The sequence below is a fragment of the Odocoileus virginianus genome, chromosome 7 (assembly GCF_023699985.2).
Source record: "Odocoileus virginianus isolate 20LAN1187 ecotype Illinois chromosome 7, Ovbor_1.2, whole genome shotgun sequence".
NCBI classification, from domain to species: domain Eukaryota; kingdom Metazoa; phylum Chordata; class Mammalia; order Artiodactyla; family Cervidae; genus Odocoileus; species Odocoileus virginianus.
In genome coordinates this window covers 4,862,495-4,889,628 of record NC_069680.1, presented here as the reverse complement: position 1 = coordinate 4,889,628, position 27,134 = coordinate 4,862,495, and the positions used below count along the sequence as shown (strand labels likewise).

Here is a 27,134-nt window from a genome sequence, read left to right as displayed (position 1 = left end):
GGCTGTATATTGTCACCCTGCTTACTTAACTTCTATGCAGAGTACATCATATGAAATGTTGGGCTGGATAAATCACAAGCTGGAATCAAGATTGCCAGGAGAAATACCAAGAAACTCAGGCATGCAGATAATACCATGCTAATGGCAGAAAGTGTAGAGGAATTAAAGAGCCTCTTGATGAGGGTGAAAGAGGAGAGTGAAAAAGCTGGCTTAAAACTCAACATTCAAAAAACTAAGATCATGGCAACTGGTCCCATCACTTCATGGTAAATAGATGGGGAAAAGTTGAAAACAGTGACAGATTTATCTTGGAACAGAAAATATCTTGGGCTCCAAAATCACTGTGAATGGTGACTATAGTCATGAAATTAAAAGATGCTTGCTCCTTGGAAGGAAAACTGTGACAAACCTAGGCAGCATATTAAAAAGCAGAGACATCACTTTGCCAACAGTTTTTCCTTCTCATCCTCAGATCAGCCTTGTGTTTCACATGTACCCACATTGCTGCACAGAGCATGCTTCTTCAGATCCTGGGTTTTGCTCTTTTAGCAAGTCCTGGCCATTTTCTCTACCATTCTAACCTCCAACTATCTGCAGCCTCCTTAGAACCCACCCAGCACAAGTGACTTAAGTCAGTCTGATGGGCTCACAGATTGAGTGTTCTCTGAGGGTTTCTCATCTTTCCAGCCACCCCAACATATCTTAGGCTCCTAAGAGAGGTCTGGCTCTGGGGAACATGGCCCCAAAGTCAGGCCAGGCTTAGGGCCAAGACAAGATTAGGCTTTTATTCAACAAGTATTTTCTGGTTTCCATTAAGTGCCAAGCTCAAAGGATAAAAACATGGAGCCCATTCTCATGAAACTTAACATTTGGTGGAAAGAGAGAGAGTGCACAAGTAGGGTGACATGTTGATGGATGGGTGAGTTTGGGAGCTGTGAAATCTAATCATGGGTTCAGGGAAGGCTTCCTGGAGGGAGTGACATTTAATCTGATATCTCAAGGATGAATAGGAGTCAGTCAAGTGGTGGGGGCTGCAGGGTAAAAAGAACTTTTCAGGCTGCAAGAAGAACAGTGTCTGCAAAGGCAGGAAGGGAAGGTCATTAGGACTGGAGTAGAGAAAGCAGCGGGAAGTGTGCTGGAGGTGAGGCTGGGTTGGTGGCAGAGGTTGGGGTTTTGTGGCTTGTGAGTCAAGAGTTTGGACTTCACCCCCTGCAGGCCCATGGTGGTCCACCAAAGTGTGTTAAACTGAAAGTTAGTGTGTATGTGTGTGATGGCGGGGGAGTACACCAGAATATTATTTGCATTTTTAAAGATAATATTAGCTATAAGCAAGAGCGAGCAGGCAGAGTTGCTGATCATGGTGATGGGGAGCTAGAAGCAGGTGGCCCAGATATGCTGTTTCCAGGAGGCTGAACTGACAGGACTTGGATTCTGACTGGCTGAGTGGATGAGGGAGAGGGAGGAGTCAAGGACAACTGGTAGGGATCTGACATAAGCAGTTGAGTGGAAGATGGTGCTATTCCCTCAGATTAGGATCAATGGTTGGGACAGTCATGCCTTGGACTCTGCACAGAGAGTCACTCAAGATGGTTGAGGGTAATGATGGGGGCACATATGGGGCCTAACCCAGTCAAGGGGCCAGAGAAGCCTTCCTGGTTTAGACAACTGATGGCAAGGCCTTGACTAAATGTTGCTGAGGGTTCACGATATGAGGTTAGGCCTAGGGTTGGGATCTGGGGACACCTGGAAGTTGAGGCACCAGGCAGGCGGCCTGGAGACTTGGAAGTGGACTTAGGGTGGCCAAGTCCTGGGTGACTCTAGCCTTGGTTGGTGACAGACGGCTGGGCTGGGCCGGGCTGCCCTCTCCTCCACCGATAATTAATCCCGCACGGGGGCCGCGGGCGATGACAGGGCTGTCTAGCGTGCACTTAAGCATTAAATGACCAATTTCTGTCAGACTAACTTCCCCAGCCTCCCCGTCCCCTCCTCTGCCGCCCACCCCCCGCCCACACCCCCTCCCTCCGCTCCCTGCACTCTGAGTTTTTCAGCAACTGATGGCTCCTGGTTCATTTCTGTGGAATTAATTGGTCCCTGAATGAATTCTGTTGACAGGGCAATTTATCATGTGTTTGGGCTGACAGTGCGGGTGTCGGGGGGTAGGGGGGTGGGGAGATGAATGGGGGGGCTGAGATGAAGGGGAGGAGGGGGTCTGGGTTGGGGTGAGTATTGACCGTAGATAGTGACCTGAGAGGTGTCAGCCCCAGGGTTCGGGGTGCCATAGAGCACCCCAGTCATGGCTGCATGCTTTGCTACACATCCTTGGTCCCACAAGTTTGAGAGAAAACCCTAAATTGGAGAGGGCCTCCAAACTTAATCTGACTTCTCCCCTACCCTTCAATCATCTCAAATGGGGTGTCTTCATTGGGGGAATTCAGTACCATGCTACGTTAAACCTCTGAAGGCTAGAATGGTGCTGGGGCTCTGGGATAGAATAAGGGAGCGTGTGTGTGTGTGTGCATGCTCATGCACTCAAGGAGCAAAAGGACTGATTAGTCGGGGGGGGTAAGGGGGCTGGTCCCCAGGGAGTTGGGCGCTCAGCCGGCCTGGCTAACGGGGGCCTAAGGGACTGGCTAATTAGAGTATTGGGATGATCTGGGCTGGAGGGAGTGTTGTGGGGAAGCAGGACATGTAGTTGGCCCCCAATAGCTTTTTTCTTTGTCTCCCTCCCATGTAGCTTATCCTGCACCCTCAGTGGTCTCCACCATTCTCCTAGAGATCTCTGGGCAGACACTGGGAAGAGATAGAGGGAAAGGCAGTAATGACTCTCAGATGGGAGAGATGTCAACAAACAAATAAATCCATGCCTCCCTTCCTATCTTAAAAAGTCCCCCATCCCCTTCCCCATCTGAATGTATCCAATCTTCTTTCACAGAGCTTTCCTGAACTCCTCCTGACCGTAGAGATTGAAGGCTACCTACCACATATAACTGCAGAAGCTTAGAATGTCAAAGTGGGAAGGAGTCCTAGAGGCCATCTGGTTTTACACAGGAGGCAAGGACAGAGACCCAAGGGGCTTGTTGAAGGTCACACGGTGATCACGGGAGCCAATTTCTGGGTTCCTGCTGCTCTCAGCTTGGAGATGCCTCTGTACACACATGCTTTTCGTTCTGCCTAGAGGATGCATTTCCAGTCTGAGGATTCCTTAGGGAAGAGGTGGCTCTTCTACAGGTCTCTTCAACCAGGAAATTGAGGCTGAGCCTGGGCACTTGGGGCTGGACAGTCACAAAGATCAGGCCATGGGAACATACTGAGGTACTGCTGGGTGCTGGGGTTCAATCAAGTAGGGAGGCCACACCGAGGAGGATGCGGGTCAGATGGGGGAGGGGAGAACAGTGTAATCCGGGGGTCCTGAACCCTGGGTTCTTAGAGATGGAGCCAACTAGGGCAAGAGGAGCCCTGGATCAAGGCAATGATCTACCACCCACGTGTGTTCTCCTGCTGCAGGCAGGCGACAAGCTCATGCTCCCACAGACCACCTTCTAAATCTCCCAGAATGATTCTTCCAAAGCTCCCTACCCTCCACAAGGCAGGACCCAGTCCTGCTCCCCTCACTCTCAGCAGATAGCAACTTGTCTCTTGCAAGCTCTCTGAGCAGCTTCTCAGCCCTATCCTCTCATGATCAGCTTTTTCCCAGCAGAATTCTCTGATTCATCCCCTCTTCACTCTCCACCCCATTCTTTCAGGCCTGTTTCCATAAGCCCCTCGGTCCATCTCTCAATAGCCCCTCCTTTCCCACCCAGTCTCCACCCTCTGCCTCAGCCCCCAGGCCAGTTCACATAGTCCTTAGCTTGAAAGGACTTTCCCTTGAGCTCACTGACCGCAGCATCTCCTGGCCCTTCTTGTGCCCCCTTCCCTTCCAAACTTTTCAAAAGAATTGTTTACACTCTGCCTCCATCTGCTTCCCCAGTTCTTAGCTACCCCTCCCCCAGGTCTTAGCTACCCCCCCACCTTCAGAAAGCACCAGCTGCTGGTCACCAGGTGGCCCCTGTTCACCAAATCCAATGGCCTTTCCCTCAATCATACAACAACAACAAAAAGCAAAATCTAGTTTATTCATTGAGCAATTATGCTTATATGTATCAAGGATATGGTAGTCTCTCTACTTTTGTTTTAATTTTTTGAAACTCAAAATTACATTTAGAAAAGCACACTCACAGAAATCTCACCCTTACCTAGTCACCCATCCACCCTGCTCCCTGCTCAGAGACAACCATTTTTATTAGATTACTAATTATCTTTCCAGTGTTTTCATATATATAAGCAAATGTGATAAAGTCTTTATTTTCCTTCTTTCTTAAACAGGGTGTCCATTATTTAGCACTTTTCTTCTTTTACTTAAAACTCTAATCTTGTACATCTCCATGTTGGTGTCCTCGTGGGGCTAATCCTTAGTGTGGCCTCCATCATCTCCTGCCTGGACCACTGTGGTGGGTTTGTACAGGCCTCCCCGTGCCCGCTGTCTCTCTTTGTATCCCATTCCTTATGTTATGGACAGAGAGCGTCTCCAAAAATGCAGGTCTATTATACCACTGTCTCTTGCTCAAAAACTTTCCATGACTCTCAATGCCTACAGCAAAAAAGTCCGAAGTTCTTAACAGGACATTAGTGCCCCCCAGAACTATTTAACTCAGAACTTTTGGGTTACAATTGGCAGACACTCAACATATTTGCTTAAGTGATAAAAAGGAGAAGGTGCTGGTTTAGGACCCTGGAAGTGCCAAAGTGGCCCTGCTTCAGGCCTAACTGGCTCCAGAGGCTCGAATGATACCAGCACAGCTCTCCTTCGGTCTGCCTCTCAGCTCTGAGTGTCCCAGCCTGACTCTTGAGTGTGTCTGCACTGCACTCTCAGGCAGGGACTCTCCACGTGGTGGGGAACTGTCCCTAGAGATCCAAAGCCCTCATCATTGCAGCTCACTGCCCAAAGAAAGAAGGGACTCTCTCTCTTCCAGCTCCAATAACAAGACTTCTGAGAGGACTCTTCCTACCTTGAGGTGTTTTGAACAGGGATGGGGGGGCCCCATTGGACAGACATAGGTCTCAGGCCCACATCTACGGCCAGGAGCTCACGGGGTATTTTGACTGACAGTCTCATAAGAACTACACAGGATGGGGGAGGGACAGTTTCAAATGGGATGGGGGTGTAGAGACTTTAAAGAAGTGGGGAGCTAGTCATGGGACTGCTTGGGGCACATTGAGAGCAAATGTCTTGATGTCTTGAGAAGGCTCATGCTTGATGTAAGTGAAGCACAGCACAGAGGCCAGCAGGCTCAGAGCACAGTGAGCTGGGGGTGGTGGTCGTGGGGACAGAGTGGACAGCCAGAACATGTAGGGCCTTATAGATCAGATTTAAGATTCTGACTTTGGCTCAGAGGGAGAAGGGGAATCATTGGGGGGGGGGGGGCGCTCTGAGCAGAGAAAGAGCATGCTCTGCTCTCCACTTTGGGGGATCACTCTGCTGATGGGAGAGTAGACTGGAGTGGGAGTGGGTGAGGTAAAGATGGAAACAAGAAAGCCAATTTTTTTTTTTGCAATTCAAGGTGAAGGGTCATACTGGCTTAGACCGGAATGGTACAGTGCAGATCATCAGAAATGGTCAAATTCTGTTATCTGTTGTTGTTTTTTTCTCCCCTTTGGCTGCACTGTGCTGCATGTGATCTTAGTTCTCTGACCAGGGATCAAACCTGAGCTCCCTGCAGTGGAAGTGAGTAGTTTTAACCACTGGACTTCCAGGGAAGTCCCTGGATCTATTTTAAAGGAAAAGCTGTCTGGTTTTGCTGGTGGATCAGATAGGGGATGGGAGAGACAGGAGCAGTCGGGGAAGATTTGAGGTTTTGGCTTGAGTGACTGGTAGAATGGAGTTGTCCTTGACTGAGATGAGAGGACTAGAGAGGGCTTCCCTGATGGCCAGTGGTAAAAGAATCTGCCTGTCAATGTGGGAGGCATGAGTTCAATCCCCGGTTCGGGAAGATCCCACGTGCCGAGGAGCAGCTAAACCTGTGGGCCATAACTATTGACCCTGGGCTCTAGAGCTCCGGAGCTGCAACTTCTGAGCCCACGTGACACAACTGCTGAAGCCCATGAGCCCTGGAGCCCATGCTCCGCAACTGGAGAAGCCACTTTAATGAGAAGCTTGAGCACCACAACTGGAAAGTAGTCCGTGCTCTTTGCAACTAGAGAAGAGCCCGTGCAGCACTGAAGACCCAGCACAGCCAAAAATAAAATAAATAAATAAAATAAAGGACTGTGGAATCCCCCAGTCTCCACTGGACCTTGACTATCATGGTCAAATGGACTTATTCTCTCTGTTCCTCCTAATTTTGTGTCCTGAGAGAGTGGATTGATCGGCCCAGCTCAGTTTTGTGTATGGGTCCAATTCTAGTACAATCATTGGTGGATACATGGTCAGGGTGGGCTGTGAGCGGGACAGCTTCCTTAAAGAAGCCACGAGTGATGGATACCATTTGGACATTTCTAGTGTCCTGACTTTCAATCACTTTTAAGTTTCATCTTTTGCCTCCTCTCCCAACCCCTTCTGTCTTTCCCCAGGCAGCTGATACCCCGGCCCATTTCATCTGGTATATTTGCATGCCTCCATGTCTTCGCTACTATTGTTTCCTCAACCCAGGACAGTTTCTGTCGTATTTGGTGAACCTCAGCTAGGAACTCTGTGGGAGTAGGGTGGGAACAGGGCTAGCAGAGTCAGAATTAGGTGAGTTCTGATGAACAGCAGAGCTGGGGAACAGGTCCTGTTTGTGTTTAGGACAGCATTTAGAACAGGCGACTGCTCAAGGATTGTACAGCATGTTTTGGGCCCCTCAGGCTGATTCTAGGAGGGAATATTCCACTGGAGGGACACAGAATAAAAGTTTTTTGGGTATAGTTGGTCACTGTTGACAGCAGACCCTCAAAATCAATTTGGTATGAAGGAGACCAGAAAGAGAACAGAAAGTAAGAAGTTCTGGTAGGACCCAGGTGAGAGGTGCTGGCTCCCAATCTGATGGCCAGAGCAGGACAGGGCTCCCATTCTGGGGCACCTGAAGGCAAAGCCAGGCATTGGGGGCCAGAGAACCACTCCATGTGATGCATGTGGTATTGCCTGGGCCAACCCACTGCCCTGTTCAACGTCCAGAATCCACTTGCTGGACTTCAGACAATAATCAGGAGTTCTGCCACACTGGATTTGGGTTCTGAGCAGGCTCTCTGAAGTGGGGTAAACATTTTCCATGGGGTGCAAAATAATCCACTTAGGCATGAGAAGAGAACATTGGAATTTCTATGTATTCCAGTCTCATCCTTTTTCTATTTTATGTTTTATAAGATTCTTAATATGTTAGTTGAGTTTTGTATGGAATTTGTGAGTATACTTATGGGCTTCCCAGGTGGCGCTAGTGGTAAAGAACCCACCTGCCAATGCAGAAGACATAAGAGAAACTGGTTTGATCCCTGGGTCAGGAAGATCCCCTGGAGGAGGGCATGGCAACCCACTCTAGTATTCTTGCCTGGAGAATCCCATGGACAGAGGAGCCTTGCCTGCAGTCCACAGGTTCACAAACAGTCAGACACTGCTGAAGCAACTGAGCACGTAGGCACAAATATATTAGGAGTACAAATTCAGAATTCTTTTTACTGCTAGGATGTATGATCAAAGGAGTTTAAAGACCATTCTTCTAAGAGACCAGTGATTAAAAGGAGCAGTAGGGGCAAGTGGAAGGTGGGGCTGTCATTTATTAATATGGGATTAGGGAGGAAACACAGGTGGTGAGGCAGAAGGAAGCGGATGGACTTGACTGCTTAGGGGCTGGATAACTTGTTGGGGGCCCTGCAGCATCACGATGTGAGCAGGCTGGGGAAACAGGCCTGGGGAAAGACAGGCCTGTTGGAATCCTGATCGGAGGTAGGGGTGTAGGAGACAGTGTCCCCAGCCAATGGGAAAGTTCACTCCTTAGTCTGCCTCCAGGTCTCACTTGCTGCTGCCCAGCCACCCCTGGCAGCTCAGAACTTCCAGAGTATTTCAAGCGGGAGGAGGCAGAGATGGAAGTTGAGCTGGGAAGGTTCCCAGGGGTAGAGAAGGAAACTATCCTAGGGCAGAGACCAGGTGGAGACTGTGGCCTTTGTGGGAGGACTGGCGTGGGAGGTTGCTGAAGGGATGGAGGGCAGACCCCTTCCAAGTACAACAGAAGTAGGCTGGACAATCACTCCATCCCTCCCCTGAACAGGATAGAGAGACATAGGGACAGACACAGTCAGCCTTCACTGGACACCTGGGCACAAGAACAGTCAGGGTGTCTGAAAAAACTAACAGTTCTCCCACTTCCCTACCCCTAGACTGACACAGGAACATACAGACCCACGCAGAACAACAGAAATGGGAGCCGGCGAACGACTGCATAACATGCGCCCTCAAGATACACCCAGACCGCACCGATCCTAGCGGCTGCTCGCCCAGGCGCGGACTCCGCAAGACCCAAGGGGCGCGCGAGGTCGCTTGAGCCCGCAGGTTCCCCCGGGTCTCCGTGGGAATGGATGCTGTCCTGGCCAAGAAATAAATGCGCAGCGAGAAAACCGGTGGCAAGTGTTTGTGGTCTCTAGGCGGATTGGGGATAAAAACTGCGGCTGCGCGGAGGAGCGGTGGAACGAGACAGGACAGCAAACAATCTCCCTGCCACGCAGAGACGGTCTCCGACGGCGAGTTCTCAGAGACTGCACTCTAAGTTTGGGTGCGAGTGGAGAGGTAAAGCGACCAAATCACTCGAAGTTATTCTGAAGTTTTGCAAAGAGAAAACTCCTTGCTCCAAGGGTGGGGTGGGGGTCGGGTGGGAGTGGGGATGTGGGCAGGGGAGGGTGGTTTCTGATGCGCCGGTAGGTCTGGGCAAAGCGATGGGAGAGGGGTCGCAAAGGGAATGCAGCTGAGAGGATTACTGTGGGTTTATTTGAGATCGACTAGTGTGAGGGAAGGCCTGTTCCAGAGACCAGGTAGAGACAAACTTGGAGCCATGGGGAGTGACATACAAAATTTTATTATTATTTATTAATTATTATTTATTATTATTATTTATTTGTCATGTGCACAGAAAAGAAAAGAAAAAGAATCAAAACGAACCAACGCGCTGAAGGTGGCCAAGGAGACCGGAGCCATCCGGGGATCTTCCGAGGGTTCGGCTGGGTCCTGGGTTTGGGCCCCTGTCGCGCCAGCCCTGCAGGGACTGGAATGGGCCGGGCCTCGGCGTTTGAACCTCGGCTCCCTCGCCGCCCCGCTTGGGCCACTGGAGCCTGGCTGGGCATCGGCAGTTCCCTTAACTATTTTCACGTTTTCCTTTTCAAATAAAAAGGCTCGAAGGAGAGAGAGATCTGGGCGAGGACTCCAAGCCTTTACGGATTTGTTCAAGGATTTTTATTTATTTTTCACTTTTATTGACTTTGTTTCTGTTATTTCGAGTCGTCACGATCCACGGGTGAGGAGACATGCAGGGCGCATCGCCGCTACCGAGAGAGCAACTACGGGGCGGGGCGGCCCGGCCGCCGGCGGCCCACAGCCCACGGGACACGGGCGCGAGGGGCGAACCTAGGGGCTGGAGCCGCCACCTCTGATCTAGCCTCAAGGGGCAAGGCAGCCGGGGCAGGGCTGGGGAGAGAGGCCGACGGAAGGACAGAGACAGAGAGACGAGAGAGACGAAGACTCAGAGAGACCGAGACAGAGGCGGAGAGAAGCAGAAACGAGAGCGGGAAAGGGGAGCGATGCAGAAGAGAGATGAGGAGGAGAGAGCGAAAACACGGAATTACAGAGAAATAGCCAACAAAACAGAGGCGAGAGGAGTCCACAGGACCATGTTCGTCATTTTGCATAGAGATTTCTTTTCTTTCGTCATTTTTTGTAACATAAAAAAAAGCCCCCCCTCCCCCAGGACGTGCTGTGCTTTAGTGGGCGTGTAGCTGTGTTCCCCCCTCCCCCCCAGCGAGCGGCGACTCTCAGAGCACAGACAGCGGGGCGTTATCTACAGGCAAGGCGGGCGGGCACCTGGGACTCTACCGGGAGGGGCGGGGCGGGAGGGGCGGGGTTATATACACGTGGGTTCGCCTTCACAAGACACACACCGTCTTTCTCCAAAGCAGCAGCCTGTTGGGTGTTTTTGTTTTCCTTTTTGCAAAGACCATCATATTAAATAAATGTAGACTTGACTTTTTGCGGTTCTGTTCACTTCCTGCCAGAGGAAGAGGATGGAGGTGGGTGGAGTGGGCAGCCCCCCACCTTCCAATCCGCGCAGCTCAGACGCCAGCTCACATCCTGCTCCTACCACCGGCAGATTGAGTCTGTGTCGGGGCGGGGGCCAGGGGTCATCGGATAACTGCTTGGGGTGACCAGTGCCGCGGCCTGCAGAAACTGGTCCTGAGGCAGGCACGGGGGGCAGCCTCAGGGGAGGGCGGCGAGTTAGGGAGGAGAGATGAAGAGCGACGTGGGATCGGAAAAGGACGGGTAGGAGGGGGAGCTGCGAGGTGGGTAGATGGAAGAGACGCCGAGGTAGGGGCAAGGCGGGGGCTGAGAGTCTGGTCACTAGTAGGAGCTGCCTGGGCCCTTGGGAACTGGGCAGTTCAGGTGGAGTTGGGAAGAGCCAAGGGTCGGACTCGGTGGGTGCGGGCTGCTGGGGCCTGTGTGCCTTGGGTCCCAACCTTGGAAACGCCTGACGATCCCCAAAGCGCATCCCTGAAGCCCGGCCCCCACGCCCCCATTCCATTCCACCTTCTGGGCAGGGCACACTCAGAAGGTGGGGGCTATCTGGCTGAAGCCGGGATTCGGACATTTTCCCGAAGTCTCCGCAGGAGGCTCTTCCTCCTTCTGCAGAAAATCGTTTTGTTCTTCATTTCCTTTGCCCAGTCCCTCCAGCGAAGCCTCCTGGCGCTCACCGGAGAGTCCAAGGCGGGCTGCTCCGGGGCTGGGCCAGGCTGCAGTCCGCGCTGATTGTGTGTCACAGAAGCGTGTCCCCCGCGCGCAGCTGCGGGCCCGGCCAGAGTCCGGCGGTGCGGCTGGTGGGCTCCGGGGCCAGCTCGGGCGAGGCAGGGACGAACTGGGTCGGGCCCTCCTCGCGACGCGGCGCAGTCCAGCAGTCCAGGGGGCGGCGGGCGGGGTTGGGGGCGGCGGGCCCGGGCCTGAGGGTCCCGCCCGCGGCTTCACTCGTCCTGTCCCGCCTTGGACGGGGTGAAGTGAAGGGCTGGAGGGGTCCTGGAAGGGGGGTTGGGTCTGGGGCGGTGACCGGGAGGCTTCGGGTCGCGTCGATCCTCCCTCCCTTCGGGGCGGGCGGTCAGACAGGGACGATGTGGAGGCCGAAGCTGTCGGCCTGAAGCTTGATGTGGTCCCCGCGGTAACTAGTGGCGGTCATAGGCAGCGGCAGCAGCGGCAGGGGCGGAGCCCCGGGGGGCGGCACTATAATAATAAGGGGAACCTGGAAGTTAACACAGGAGAAGAATGGGCTGGGTGAGAGGACAAACAGGAGAACAAAAAAGGAAAGAAAAGCAAAGCAGAGACCTCCTCGTGCTGGGGTCTAGCAGGATCCGTGCAGGGAGACCTTGGCTGATCTGCGGGGCCGGTTGCCCCCAGGAGAACTGCATTCACCGGGTGGGAGAGGGACCCGATCGGTGACCGCCGCTGCCCGACAGCGCACTTCGAAGGGGGCCCAGGGTGGGGCGGCGCAGAGTCTTGCAGCCGCCGCGAACAGAGCGGAGCCGAGGGAGGGGCGGGAGGCGCGGGCGTCCTCTAGGGATCCCGGGGCCTCAAAGCTGCGCTAACAAGCCTGCCCCGCTGGGCACCCAAAGGTCCGGTGGCGGGCTGTCGAACCCGCGTCCGGAAGCCGCACGGCCGAGCTGGCGGGCGTGCGGACGTACGCGCTGAGCCGCCGGCCAGCCAGGTGGCGGTACTCACTTAGTAAGGCCGGGTTGCTGAATCTCCAAGCCTCGTTGTAGGCCGTGTACTGGGGGTGGCTGTACGGGTTGCCGGAGAACTCGCTCCCTGCGGGAGGGCGGGGGAGTGGGGATCAGACACGCGCAAGGCCAGGGCGGACCCGACGTGCCCGGCCAGAGGCCTCCCCCGGGTCCGAGGTGCAGATGCTTCGGTCAGGCGGCCGGGCGGAGACAGAACAATCCACCTGGTCCACAGGGGGAGAGCCCGTGGTGGTGGTGGTGGTGGTGGTGGTGGGGTGTGTGTGTGTGTGTGTGTGTGTGTGTGTGTGTGTGTGCAGAAGCACCGACGCGCCTCGCACAGAGGCGCGGAGGTAGTTTTGGGGCGCTCCCTCGGAAGCGCTCCGAGTCGCCAGGAAGGGTTTGTTCTGAGTCCAGGGGCACCTACGCCCTGTGTTGGGGACCAAAGCCTTTTTAGTGGAGACTCTGGTTCTAGCAGCCACAGCCCCACAGGATGGAAGCGGGGGAGGATGGCGAAAACAGGCCCTCGGGACACTTTGTCCCAGAAAGTCCTGGGAATGGCATCTCAGCACGGTGCCAATGCGAGGGGTGGGGGCTCTGCTGGGAAACACTCCTCTCCCTCCTTTCCCTCTAGAGATTTGATACGTGGGCCACGCAGCAGGGGAAGGAGGCGGCGGGAGGAGGCAGGTGGACTGCCTGCGGGTTCGCAAGCGGTGAACGGAGGGCCCCGTGGGCTGGAAGCCGTCGGAAGCTGCTTCCCTCCCTCCGCGCGAGAAAGGCCAGACCCCCGGGTTTCCCCCTCGCCCTTTCTCCTGTGTGATGACCCCAGACTGTTTACAGTGATCCCTAACCGCGGGTTAAGTAGAGGAGAAGGGGCCCCTCTCGGAGAGGGAGCTGGGGTGGGGGTGGGGGATGCAGCCACTGGAAAGCCTGTTTATTGACGAGGAGGGAAAGCATGCGTGCAGCAGGATAATGAGCTTCTGAGCTCAACTGTGACCAAGAGGAACTGAGCTATCTCCTTCCCCATCGCTAATGAAACAAGTGTAATTTCCTCATCAGCACTAGATTCTGTTTAACGACTCCCCCCTTGCCACCGTGAGCTCTCTGCGGTTCCCCTCACCCCCATCTCCTTGCAGACTCCCCCCTCCTGCACCCCCATCTCTCTGAGACCTTCTCCAGCCTCCACCTGCTCTCGTGTGGGACCTTCCCAGAAGAATCTCCTTGCACCCAACACTCCAGTTCCCTCTAGTCTAAATCTGGGCAGGAATAGCCCTACTCATACCCTCAACTCTCTTTACTCAGTTCCTCCAGCCCCCTGTTCTGCAACACCAGGCAGCAATCTCCCCCTCTGCAATCCCCCTCCCCTAGCTCTGCTGACCAAGGATTGTCCCTGAATGGCCCATCCAGGAATGGGGCCAGTCACCCTATTCTATTCCCCCCGCCTTCCATGAGAGCTGAGCTTCAGGGAACGGGCACACAGAGGACACCCAGCAGGACAGGATGCAGGCCCAGTGACTCTCATCCTCTTTAAGACAAGAGTTTTTTGGTGTTGATGTGAATAGGAGCTTCAACTCTCTCTCTGGCTTCAAGCCCAGCTCCCAATCTGGGGTGAGGAGTTGGGGAAAGCACAGCCTCCAGGTGTAGTTACCAGATCCTGTATATGGCCCCTTTCTCTCTGATCCACACAGCCCAAACCCAGCTCCTCTCAGAGGGGGACAGGTCAGAGCCCCCAGAAGCAGTGAAGGCCCAGGGCTCCTCTGAGACATGGGGGTGCTCTAGGTTGTCTCTCTGAAGCCAGCCTCTCTGGTTCCTGCCACAGTCTGTCTTCTGTTCCTCTTTCCTTAGGGACTGACTCCCTTCTCTCCCTGGGGTGGGGTCGACTCCTGGTCTTCCCAGTGGGTTGGTGTGGACCAGGGTGGCTTTGTCTGAGTGACTGACATGCCCCTGGAAATGGTTCTTGGCTCCAAGTTTCCATGGAAACCAGGGCAGGCTCTTCCGAGCAGTGTCAGCTGGCTGGGGGTGGGCTAGGGCACTGAGGGTGGAGCTGAGACCGGGTGCTCCCCGGGCACAGGCTGGGATGGGTGGGCACTGCAGAGGGGCCAGGACATACAGGAGAGTGCACACAGCGGGTACTTCTGCAGGCTCCCTCCGTGGGGTGCTCAAGAGGGAGGGTGAGGGATCCCCGCTGCAGCCTCTAGGGAGACAGAGGGATAGAATAGCAGTAGTTTGAGGGGGAGGAGATATTGGGTCTCCCCCCACCCCCAGTCTCAGGCTACAGACCATGCAGCAGCTCACCCACAGTTTAGCTACCCCCACCTAAATTAGGCAGCTGCAGCTGCGTCACATACCAGGCACCATTCCTGCCAGGGTAGAGGTGGGGTAGCTTCCCTGGCCAGTGGGGGGCACGTGAGGGGGGTAACCAGGCAGAGTGGTGCTCGCCATGTCACGACCTGGAAAAACACAAAGGGGAAGGGGTGAGGCCTGGAAGAGAGGGGCCTGCCTCTGCTCACACCAGGGTACTCTGTGGAAAAGAAACTATTGCGTGCAGACACGTGGGAGTGGAGCTGAATGAGAAGGTCCAGGTGGGCCCTTATGTGTATCGAGCTTGTCACCTAAATGTCCCATGATCGGTTATGTGTATGCACCTCGGCTCATGTAGCCCTTTGTGTATCTCTGTGCATGTGTGCGTGTTTGCCTTTGCTTGTGTCTCTTTCTAGCCCAAACCCAGATGGAGAAGGGAGGGAGATGACCTGGCTTTACTCCTCCTTCCCAGTGAGATACTCAGTTGTATCTCTCCAGTAGAAAAAAGGACCTCTATCATCTTGCTCAGCTCTTCCCTCTCTGGTGCACATGGTTATTCCTTGTCCTCTCCAAGTGAAGCTGCAGGTGCTGGGCCTGGCGGGTGTGAAGAGCAGGGGCTGGCCAGTGGGCTATTTTCCTGTTACTGTTTATGACATTTAAATGATAGAAAACCATCTCCGAAGGAAATCAGGAGCTTTGAGCCAGCAGTACAAGTGGATTAGACCAAGTTTCAGTGAGCAAAGTCTGCTCGGCCCACTAGCTGCTGGACTTCTGTCCCTGAGGTGTCTGTTGTTAAGAGTCTGGAGAGTGGGAGGAAGGACTTTCCTATTGTCCTGGAGTGAAGGCGAAGCATGCCAGTCTGAGGGAGATACCCAGAGTCCACAGATATCTCTGGAACACAGCTGTCCCTAAATGGCTTTCCTTCCTTGCAGACCCCCTCCATTGCCACGAAGCGGTTACTGCCTCCTTTGCAATTTAGCATGCTCCAGTCTCTAACAATAATTTGCCCTCTCCCATACTTTCATGCCCTAGAGACTCATTCATCCTCTCCTGGGTCCCAGGTCCCATCTCTCCTCTCTGTATCCCCCTTAGTCTCCTCTTCAACCAGTGCCTCTCTTCCATTCCACTGCCTCTGTCCAACCGTGGGAAGAGGTGTGACTGGAAGAAGTCACAGAACTATGCATCTCTGGCCCACTTTCTTCTCATCCATGGCGCTAGACCTCATCCTCCTGATGGCTATTCCAAAGCGCTTCTCTCTCTCTCCTTGACACTCTCCCCTTAAAGTTGACCTCACCCCCAACTTCCCTGAAATGTGTGTTTCCTTACTGCTACCTTAACACATCTGAGTGATTCATCCTTCCCTAAGTAGACAGAGACACAGCTCAGGCCTTTGCATTCCCAGCTACCTGTGAACCTTTTCATTAGCTGTCCCACTGTCACCTCAAAAGTGATCATTTTCCCCATAGTCAGTTCAACTGACGCACTTGAAGACCATCAGACCAAAACCTCTGGAGTTGTTCTTGACGTAGCTCCCACCCCCCTCACCATCTGAAGTCCGTCACTAAGCGCCGTCAGTTTTCCTTAGCAATGTCTATTACATCCATCCTGTTTCCATTTCCTCCACTTGTGTTCCCTGCCTCCACATTCTTCTTCAGTCCATCCCACGTGTGGCTGCTTGGTTAGCCCTCATGAAACATTGCTTTCATCACATCACTCCCCTGGCAAAACCACTGCAGATTCTCTGTAGTCTATAGTTTGACTCTCTGGCAGTCTAAAGTCTACCAGACTTTCAAAGCCTCTCTGGTACTCTTCCCACTCAGCTTTCTCAGCTCTTATTCTCACTCCTCCTGGTTTAATTTGACTGCTGTCACTGGCTTGGGTGCTGTGAAATCTCTGCTTTTGCCATGTTATTTTCTTCTTACTATCATTTCCCTCTCCTTCCAGCTCAAGCCTTAAAACCCCTACTGTTCTACCTATCAGAGAAGTTTCTCTCTTCTAAACTTTTCTATAGTTTCTGTCCTCCATGGTTTACCAGTCACTATAGCTGACGAAGCATCGGCCCTATTTGCTTCCTCAAACAGATCATAATGAAACCAAGGGCAGGCCCTGTTTCTGCTCTATCTTGCTTGAAAATATGGTAGATGCTCAATAAAAATTTACTGATTAATTCTCTATCAGTCTATTGGATTTAATAGACTTAATTAATGGCCTTAATTCCAGGTGGATTATATTGTTGTCTGTTTCATATACGTTGCTGTCCTTTGGAGAGGAAAAGCTGAGCAAAATGTAAATTTTAAATCTGCTTTTTCTGTACAAATAGTTTGAATAATGGATTATGAATTTTTATAAGATGATGAAAAATTTATATAGGATGATGAAAGTGAGGGACTCATATGCTGTGAGTCAGCTTTATCATGCCATGGAATGACAGTCTTTCTACCTATCTAACATAGCTAATCTCTAACATTTCAAAACTGAAGAGTAGAACTGTCAAACAGATCACTTTGGACTCCCAGAGAGATAGAAGAATCTATGTTTGCTTTGTTGTGGGTTTTCTTTCATTGACTTCTATTGTCAACTAAATGTATGGCCCTCTTGATTATCTCTCAGTGGAGAGGACCGGAAGTGGACAAGTCAGCAACATCTATCAATTCCTAGGGAGATGAGTGATATGGCATTTTGTGGTCAAAAAAGTCCCAAGACAGAGGAGAGTTAGGGAGGATGTGGAGGCTTTGGTGGCTCAGACGGTAAAAGCATCTGCCTACAATGCAGGAGACCCGGGTTCAATCCTTGAGTCAGGAAGATACCCCTAGAGAAGGAAATGGCAACCCACTCCAGAACTCTTGCCTGGAAAATCCCATGGACGGAGGAGCCTGGTAGGCTACAGTCCAAGGGGTCGCAAAGAGTCAGAGAGGACTGAGCAACTTCACTTTCAGAGGTTTTGAATTACAAGAATATAGAAGACCAATTCTTGATCTTGTGATCCTAATGGCCACAAAACAGGCAGGAAAAGAAGGACGCTTCTTCTCAATAAATTTAATTTATTAAATGCATCTGAATTAAATGGAATTTATTAAATTTATTAAATGGAATTTAAATGCATCTGAATTTTGATTTTCAGCTGCATGGTTCTCACAGCTTGTTACACACAAATTCCTTGTACTCTAAGGTTGTGTCACACAATACCTTACCTAGCTTCAGGAGAGAAGAGGAAATATGGGATAACCAGAAAGGTGTTTCCAGCTACCTGGAAGCACCTCTATGCAATGTTTATTTCCACTGGATTTTCCTCTTGCAAATGATCCAGCTTCCAGCCACAGAACTGTTGATAGAGAGACACATTTCTAAATTCTATTTAAAAAAACAACCGAATCTGGGAAGTGCTATTCAAATATTTTCTAAGTGTGAGGTAAGAGATCCACAATGAGGAAAAAGCATAGAAAGCTTCCTGATGTTCTGCACAGAGCTGTGATTCTACTCTCCTGGATTCTGTAACATTAGTATCACCACCAAGAAGTGCCTGTTCAGGACCCCTGAGCCAACAAAGGTATAAGCTACTGCATACAAAACACTCTCAATGGCTTCATTAGCACACAGGTGACACCTGAAGAGCAGGAACAAATTGACCAAACTCTTGCCAGAGCCATATATCCTTCTGAAACACCATTGTCAATAATGGAAAACACATACTGCCGGAAGTTTTCAAATTACTAAGACCGTCATACTATTTGCCCAGCAGCATTCTGTGAGCAAGCCTCTTTCAGTGAGTGAATATGAATGGGTAATGGAATCCGTGCAAGGAAGAATCAACAGAGGCCTGGGCCTTGCATTACTACAAATGAATGGACAAGCGGGAATGGAGACGGACTCTAAAACTGTATGACAGCATAACCACCTTCTTCAAACAGGCAAAAGTGCAGAAAGAGGAGAAAACAGCTTCAAAGCAGAATACATGGCTATAAAATATGTACTATTTGACAGACATAGGAAGCAGTCAAGCATTTGCTTTGCTCACTGATGATGCCAGGAACATGAAAGCAGCGCCAAGCATCGCACATGAATAAAACCCCACATATGATAAGAGGATGGGCATTTCACTTTGGATAATTGTTTCCTAAGATGACAAAGTTTTAAAGATGGAAGAGCCTTTGAGATGTTGGGTCTCACTTCCTTGTTTTAAAGTTAAGAAAGTGGGGACACAGAGAAGCATTGTGACTTTCCTATTGCTGCAGAGCTGGTAAATGACAAAGTGTGAAGCTCTGTCTGTACTACACTGCCTTTCAGTGATAACATGAGGCCAGATCCTTCCCACATGCACCAAAGAAAAGGAAAAAGAAGTCCTCTGACAAGCAGAATCTCACATTGTCACCACTGTTATTAGGATGAGGCAAGAAAAACAGGACACAAGGAACAAAATATTGACACTGAAAGTCTGCAGTAAAACTCCATGGGGTGGGGTATTAATCTCCTTTGAGAGTTTTCTGAAAAACAAAGAAGCTCTTCAAGAAACAGGAGTAGCTGAGAATCTAAAGTACCCAGAAGTGTTAGAAGCACTGTACTTGATGAGGATGTCTTCTCAGTTCAACTGCAGAAGTCCCTGAAGATTCTAAAGCCAATTTCTACAGCAGCAATCACTACATCTGAATCAGACAGTGCACTTTTGTCAGACATTCCTTACCAAATGGGCCAGATCAAATCAACTGTTTTGGAGAAACTAAATGCAGTTCCTCTTACAAGTACAGAGAAAAGCAAAGTGAGACTTTATTAAGAAAATTTCAGTCCCTGGTTAGTTTATCCTACTTTGTCAGCTCTGAGGTTCAAGGGCAGAGCTGTGTTTCTACTTGCACCTAGACTTAGCTAGCATTCACTGAGCACCTAGTAATTATGCTAGGTGTTGTCCTAAATATTTTCTATATATTATCTCATTTAATCCCAATATCAACCTATGATGTTGATCTGTTTTTTTAAAATCCACATTTTATAGATGAGAAACTGAACCTCAGAGGGGATAAGTATTATGTTCAAGGTTTCACAGCTCATAGATGACAGAACCTGGACTATAGAACAAGCAGTATACTCGGAAATGGGTTCTAGAATGACACTCTCAACTACTGTAGACCCAGAAAACAAGTATTTGGTTCAGGAAAGTAACCTGGGATTATGCTAAGCAAATCCTTCCTATAATAGAACACTGTGTCACTTCTTGTTTTTTGCATATATCAAGTTTTTCCATTTTCTACAGGAAGTGTTTTAAACTAGGGATCACTGATCCTATAGGGTATCACTGATGCACGTTAGGGAGTCCACATAAAGCTATATATAAATGTCACAGTTATACTTATGCCATACTTAGATGGCTTTTTATCATGTTCTCAAAAGTATTCATGACTCAAAGATTAGTAAGCAGTGTTTATTAAAAAAAAAGACCAAAGATACTGATTAGTAAGAAAGGCACTGGTTTGTTTGAAACTATTTGAATTGTACCAATAAAACAGATCATAAAAAGAACAGTAGAATAACATATGAAGAAACAGGAAGGCTTATCTCAAGTAAGACAAATGTCAGCATCCAGAAGACCAAGGAAATAATAAAAAAGAAGGCACCAAAGCAGCATAGATGCTTTCACTCAGTAATGGCAAGACAATAAGACTTATTAGACACAGATTTATACAGTAAAAGTTATATTCAATGAGCTTAGAGATGCCTTCCCTCAGCATCTTTCTCTGAAAATGAGCACTTTTGCTATCCACTTGACACTATGGAGGCCCCTAAGGGGAGAAAACATAACTCTTGTTTTACTATCCTAACTTTAAGTTTTGTCTGCTTCTCATACGGTAGTGAAAATGAAGACATTAGATTGCTTCAAGGTTGGCAGTCTGTGCCTGCATTTGACACAAGCATTTATAATACTTTCAAGAATACAGAGTTATTAAATTTTTAATTACTGTCTAAATATACTGTACATTTACATTTACTACATCAATTATGATCACTTTAGGACCAATCCAAGTTATAAAGAAAGCACCAAAGTAACAACTTTAAATCTGTAAAAGATGTTTTAATAGGAGAAGGGAAGAGATTTCTACCTATTTCATTTTGTTCTTGATTTCCCAGGTTTCCAGATTCTCCGGAAGGTTTCTCCTGGGGGGTCAGATGTGCCTGTGTGAGGGTCCTCAGCCCCAGGCTCTGTCTTGGCCCCATAGCTCCTTATCCGGAGGTTGGCCTGCTCTGGGCTCCAGCAGAGGGGGCTGTTTCTGCAGCTCAGGGCGGCTGCTCTCCCAGCCAATCTGGCTTCCCACCCACAGCTGGACCTCTGTTCCTTGGGGTGTCCTTGGCAGGGATGCCACTCACAGCTATGGGGGCAGAGTGAGGCCTTGCACCTCGACAGCTAACCTGCTGGACATCAGTCGTGCTGTTCCTGCCCTTCTCCCAGCACACAGCCCCTGACTGGGCCGCGCTAGCCTGCTGGCCCAGAGCCCCATAAGAGGTGCTCCTATAACTCAGCTGGACCATGGATGGAGCTGCAGCCTTAGGATCCTGGCAGAAGGACAGGAGTGCTGGCAAGAATCGTCTTCTCAAAGGACTGAAAGGGAACTTGACTATCCTCTAGTCTAAGCGCCTCATTTTACAGAGGAGGAAAGTAAGGCTCAGAGAGAGGGGACAACTTCCCTCTCCTCTTTCACTTCCCCAGGCTACCACCTTCTCTGGCTTCACTAGCAAGTTGCAAATGGAGTCTTTAGGTGCTGGCACTCTGGAGGCTGGGCCTGGGCTCGCTGATGGGCTCCCAGCCCCTCGTGCTGGGTGGGCAGAGGTTAAGCCTGTTTGCACAGTCTCTCGATGCTCCAGGTCTCCCAGTTCCTCTCTGGCTTTATTTTGTTCTCTGAGAGCGCTGAATTGTCAACTCTAATCCTTCTGAAAGCGCAGCGTTTTTCAGGCACTCTGTGTAAGTGAGACCCTAATCCCAAGGAAAACGGCCACTTAAGCTGCCAGAGCATCAGGCCGCTCTCCAAGCCTACTGCGGGATTTCCTCCCTCCCCAGCTGCTCCCCCTCCCTACTCCGCCAACCTGAGGAGGAGAGGGGAGGATTTCAGGCTGAAGGCGTGCAAAGCCCTCTCCGAAGTAACAACAGTGGCAGGGCTTGCCTCCCAAAGCTCAGGGCTGAAAAAGTGATGGTTTGTTTGTCCCGAGGCTACAGCTCAGAACCTGGGAAGAAAGGATTCTGATTACCCTGGGGTGGGGGTCTTCCTGTCACCTTGTTGGGGTGACTGGCTCTATAGGGGAAACGGCCTTTTACTTAGGTGACTCCTAGACCACCAGGGACATTTCTGAGTCCTTGGTCCCAATACACACCTATAACATTCACGGGGACGCCACTATTTAGGGTTTCTGGTCCTTCAGGAAAGGTTGGGTTGGCTGACTTCACTTTTACTTAGCCAACCTTTTGTTTTTAGTACCGAATAATGGAATAAATAGGTTTAGTGCTGAGGAATCCCTCCCCCCACCTTGGGAGAACTCTCCTTTGGGACACTTCAAGCATCTCTAAATATCTACAGCAGCTGAAAGTTTCCCTATAACCCAGCTAACCATGAAAACAGTGCCCAGTGTTCCTCTCTCTCTTTTTTGCCTAGGTCACGCAGCATACAGGAGGATCCTGGTTTCCTGACCAGAGATCAAACCCTTGCCCCCTGCACTAGAAGCATGGGGTATTAAACCATTGGACCACCAGGGAAGTCCCCGGGGAAGTTTTCTACTAGGCAACACTTTTTTTTTTTTTTTGTAGTTGGCTACTACGTGCATTTGAAATAAAGATCATTGATCCCTCAAAAATATTTTGATTTAAATTCAAACTGTCCTCTCTCCTTGATCTCTAAATAAATCAGTGAGGCTGTGCTGTGGAGGGCCAAATACAGCCCATTTGGCATGCTCAGCCCTTGGGTCTCATGCATGGAAGGAGGAGATGAAGGCAGGAGTTAAGAGGAGAAGCCCAAGGTAATGGGCCAAATTTGAGCTCAACTTAGAAGCCCATAGAATTACATCTTTGCTAAGATGCCAGAGAGCCGCTTATAACATCTTCCTCTTCCCCATGCCTCTCCTTCCCTCAGTTGCTCCATTAGCAGCCCCGGTGCTTCTGTCCAAGGAACCCTGCTGGGGAGGGCAGCCCATCACTGCTTGGGACAGCTGGTGAGCACAGTCATGGGTGTAGAATTGGGGCTGGAGATTAGGGTGGTACAGCTTTTATTGCATTCAAATTTGACCTGACTCTCCCAGTCCTAGAGTAAATTAATGACTTTTCTTTGCAATATCTTTCCCTCTAGAGGTAGACTGGATGAAGGAGGAAGGGAAGGAGCCCTGATCCAATGATTCCCTAGGCTGCAGACCCACAGCACCCACATTATCTGTCAATGTCTCATTGCTATGGAAATGCCCCCATAATTAAATCAGAGTTGATGTCTGGGGGCTGGTGGTCCTTGGGGATGTGTCTGGAGGCCTCAGGGATGTTTGGAGAAGGCTAGCCTCTTATCAGTGGGCCTTCTCAGCTGAGGAGAAGCCCTCTTGGCTTCATCCAGCCACCATAGCAACGGGCTCTGACTTGCCATGTGTCTGAAGTTGCCCTAGCCCTCTCCTTTCAAGGTTGGAGAGGAAACTCTGATGTCTGTGCCCTAAATTCCTCTAGCTAATCACGGACTTTGAGCTGACAGACAAGGCTAGGAGACTCCCAGCCTCCTTCAGAAACATTTCTCAGCCTTTATTGCCCTCTCCTCCCCCAAGGGGCTGGCCAAGGGCTAAGCTGTTTGTTTTATGGAGGGAAATGCAGTTGCATTGGAAGGGGGTTGTTAACTACAGGAAAGAGTATTTCCTAGAGGTCCTCAGGACTCCTGGAGCAAGAGGAGGGTTTCCCAGGGTCCACACCTCTATCTGCTAAAAGGCCACTTTCGCTCACCATCCCAGCTGTGGGTAAGGAGGCTGAACTTCTAATAGTCTGCAACCTTTTCTCAGATGCTGAGCCCACACAACTCTCTCTAGGCCCCAGGGGCCAGCCCCTGACTTTCTTTGAACTTTGCCTTACTGGTTTCCTCCACCTCTGCTCAATTTTACCAGCTTCCAGAAGAACCCCATCTTCTGCTCCCTCCCCTGCCATGGGTGGTATTTCCTGCTTAGGCAGCATCCACATCTCCTCCCAGATCTCAACTACAGGTTCCTGCAGAGCTGCAGTCTCTAGGCATCAAGAGAAATTTCCCTGAGCTCTCGAATAAAACCAGCTTATCCCCACCAGGGTGGGGAAACTAACAAGGCTTTTTAGAAATTTCCCCATAAGGGAGGGATGGACCGTCCCTGCTACAGTTGTCCAATGTTCAGACATTTTTCCAAAAGGGAAGATTCTCTGCTGAGACTTAGCAGTGTGGGAGCTTAGATAAGAAGGCAACAGGCTCTACTTTCAGGGCTGCCTGGGGGTCCTCTCTTTCCATGCCTCCAAGTCCCCAGACAACATGATTTAGGTGTCTTCTTTGCCCTTTTAAGGTCACTATTACCTGACTAGTTACTGAGCAGTGGTGAGGAAGGGGATGTGGGTTCAAGATATGTGATTAACACAAAACATGCTTTTAGATGGAGGAATAAATGGCAACCCACTCCAGTATTCTTGTCTGGAGAATACCCATGGACAGAGGAGCCTGGCGGGCTGCAGTCCATTGGGTCACAAGAGTTGGACACAACTGAGTGACTAAGCACACCCACACATACTTTTAGAAATAATTTTTAGAATTTTAAGCACGCTTACTATATAGCTGCTTTTGGATTGTTCTGGATTGTTTTGGATTATTGTTATCTCTAATTCTTGGGGAATATTAATTATTCTGCTTATAACTTCTACTAACTCTCCCTCATAATAGTCTGTATTTATATGAGGTCTGTCATTTGATGTAGTGAGCTCATCTTTAGTGGTGGACTTGTTTCTGTGGGAGTCACATGAAGATTTGCCCTTGTCCTGCTGGGGTCTCTGAGTTGGCTACTATCCTGGACAAACTTGTATGTAAGTTCTTCGCTGGGAGTTCCTGCCACATGGTGTACATTTGGACTCAGGGTGAGGCTTGGGGCTTCCACTTCTCGTAGAGACATTATATTGCCCTCATTTGCTTCCATGGGCCCTGGGGATGACTTTGTGGTTTCCCTTTCATAGACAGTGTTGTCCTGCTTTGTTCCTGACTTTATTCAGGGGAATACTCAGTTCTAGTTGCTGCTTCTCTGGGGCCCAAGATCATGTTTTCTGTCTGGTGTGTTACAACCCCAGCCTCCCCCAGTTAGGGTCTGCCTCCAATGTGGCCTCTCACACATTGCTCTGGGTTTGAATCTCCCTCTGTTTCTGATAGCAGAGGGTGAGGTTTGGTTGTGTATTAGCAATTCTCATTGTTATTTATCCAGCTGTGTTTTGGTGAGTTTAACCTGCCTTGTTTCTGGACATCGATCGCATTCATCTGTTACCCCCTGGGACTTAAAAGAGGGTGGGGAGAACTTCACTGGCATAAAGCTCCCTAGTGCGCAGCAGTGAGGCTCACCAGAGGCTGTGAAGCCCACTCACTCCGTGCAGCAGCTCTGGGGCCCAGTGTATCCCTTGAGTTCTAGAGAGAACATGGAGAATCTCCGTACAAGCCCTGACTTCCTCCCACACCATCTTGCTCCACTGGGGCTCCCGGGCAGGGAACCTGCTCTCATTATCAGGGTGGATCTTCACCAGGCAAAGTGAAGATCTAAATGCTCAGAAGCATCTCCAAGTGACTTTGGGAATCCTGAAACTAGTATTCATCTTACTCTCGCAGATCAACATCACTGCCAAGGTCCCTTCACCCTCTTCTGCAGCTGCAGACCTGGCCAGGCACGCGACAAGAGGAGTCACAGTGAGGAGGTCATGGGAAACAGAGGCTCTTTTCTACCAGTGATGGGAGACGTGGAGGCATCAGCACAGTCAGAACGAGTCCTCACTGAAAAGGCCCTGACTCAAAGGCCCCTGGGACCACTGAGGGGTTGATGGCAGCCTCGCTCTGAGGTTCTTTGAAAGGGTAAGAAGGTCGTAGAAGGTTGCCACAGCCAGGAAACCTGAGGAAGCTTGGGGCTAGAGTGCCCCCCACCCACTCTCTCATCCAGTTGGCCCCCTTTGCCTTATCACTTAGGAGAGACTCGGCTCTGTTCCAGACCAGCAGCCTAGAGCAGTGGGCTGGAGAGAAGAGGTGCTGCTGAGCTGGAGCAGCCCAGCGGCGGAAGGGAAAGTGGGTGATAAATTTAAATAACCAGCTTGACTTGGCAGCTTGCTGAGTTGTGATGCAGTGAAATTAAAATCTCGGCAGAACTTGCAAACACTACCCAGAAAAATCCGTCTCTCTCTCTGGTTCCATGATGGAAGGTGGGGAGGGGAGGCATTCGGGCCAAGCCCCAGCCTCCAGCAGCCACCCTTGCTTGCAATGTGATTAGCTGTGTCCTGGCCCACTGGGCTCCACTCTCCCCTCCAAACAATAGTCCAGGTTCCTCTCTCTTCTCAGTCCTGACCTTGTGGAACAGCTGCATCAAGTGGCTGGTGAAGTTTGAAATCAGCCTCTGGTGCCAGAAGGTGGCAGGAATATCAATAAGGTCGGCTTGTTGGGTTGGGCTAGGACTTCCTGAGCTGTTTCTTTAGGACTCGAAGAGGTTTACAGCCTCAGCTGCCTGTCTCCTGGGAGGAAGGTGAGCTGGGGGTTTAGTTTAGGATATGGGAGGTGAAGAGGGCTCCTCAAACACCTGAACATATTCAAACTGGACTGTGGCCACAGGATGCCCTCTCACCTGGAGCACACACCTGGCCAGAATCACCTGCTGGAAAGCTCCAGCCCTTTCCTCCCCCACCAAAGCCCTTCATACTCTCCAACCAAATAAAACCATAAAGAATCTTAGGGGGGAATTTTTTCAAATACACTAAAAGCCAATCCTGTATCCGAGCTGTTCTTGGAACCCAGTTCAAGATACCAACATCCTTCTAGAAAAACTCACCCAAAATCCACCTCTCTGATGTCTGCTCTCTTTATATCACTACTCACTGCTACCCACAAACTCCTGGCCTAAAGGCCAACTTGCTGGACCCAACTCCTGAGATGGTCCAGGAAACCTCTGGGCACTGCACTGTTCCTCACCTTGACAGTACCTCCAGCAAATTCTGTTCATCCTCATAATAAACACATCATGAATCATTCATCTTTAATAGATTATGCAAATTAGGAGGACATAAAATCAACAAAGATCAATAACTGCAGCCGTTTAATTGCCAGCAAAAACATTTTAAGAATGAGCATAATCTGTAGCCCTTTCTTGGGTAATGGCACCATTAATCCAAACCTTGGATCTTGGCCTAAGTGTAGAAAAATCATTCCCTGCCCCCTTACCCCCTCCCATCGCCCCTCCCCCACTTCTCCGCACACTTCTCTCTTTTTGGTAATTTCCAGTTTCTGAGCGAGTTTACCCGTCATTACCACTGGTGAACAGCTCCGAATGTTAATGGTTCTGCTTTTGTTACTCCTCGCTTGATTGAAATGTCGCATACAGATTGAGATGTTAGTGCTAACTTGCCACCTGGGAATGTCAAGCTGGGTCTGAAATGAACTTTTCTCACACTTGGATCCAGATGGATCAGCCGGAGATGTTCCCAGGCTGAGCTGGGACCGTTCCAGGGCCATGGGGGGGAGGCGGGTGGGGGATGCTCAAGGTGGAGGCACTTTTCTGTACTAGCCTGAGTTCTCCTGCTGTAGGAACCCTGCCCCAGAGATCCTTCTCTCCACTCCAGGAAGCCTCTACCTTCTGGATGGTGGCCCTGGGCCCCGGGAAGCATAGCCGGGGTTGGAGAAGTC

General features: G+C 50.5%; 1 protein-coding gene across 4 annotated transcripts in view; it reads right to left on the bottom strand.

Annotated features, from left to right (window-relative positions):
• Nucleotides 1-10,544: 10,544 nt before the first annotated feature.
• Nucleotides 10,545-27,134, bottom strand: part of PAX2 (paired box 2) — a 79,565-nt gene continuing 62,975 nt past the window's right edge. For 3 of the 4 annotated variants that reach the window (XM_070470034.1, XM_070470035.1, XM_020870636.2), the window contains 3 exons: nt 14,316-14,417; nt 11,972-12,058; nt 11,337-11,495 (listed from right to left, as the gene is read on the bottom strand). In XM_070470034.1, coding sequence (XP_070326135.1) covers nt 11,419-11,495; nt 11,972-12,058; nt 14,316-14,417 — 266 coding nt within the window. In that variant the 3' untranslated portion in view covers nt 11,337-11,418. Of the gene's footprint in view, nt 11,496-11,971; nt 12,059-14,315; nt 14,418-27,134 lie in introns of all 4 variants that reach the window. The other variant, XM_020870635.2, reaches the window with a different exon arrangement.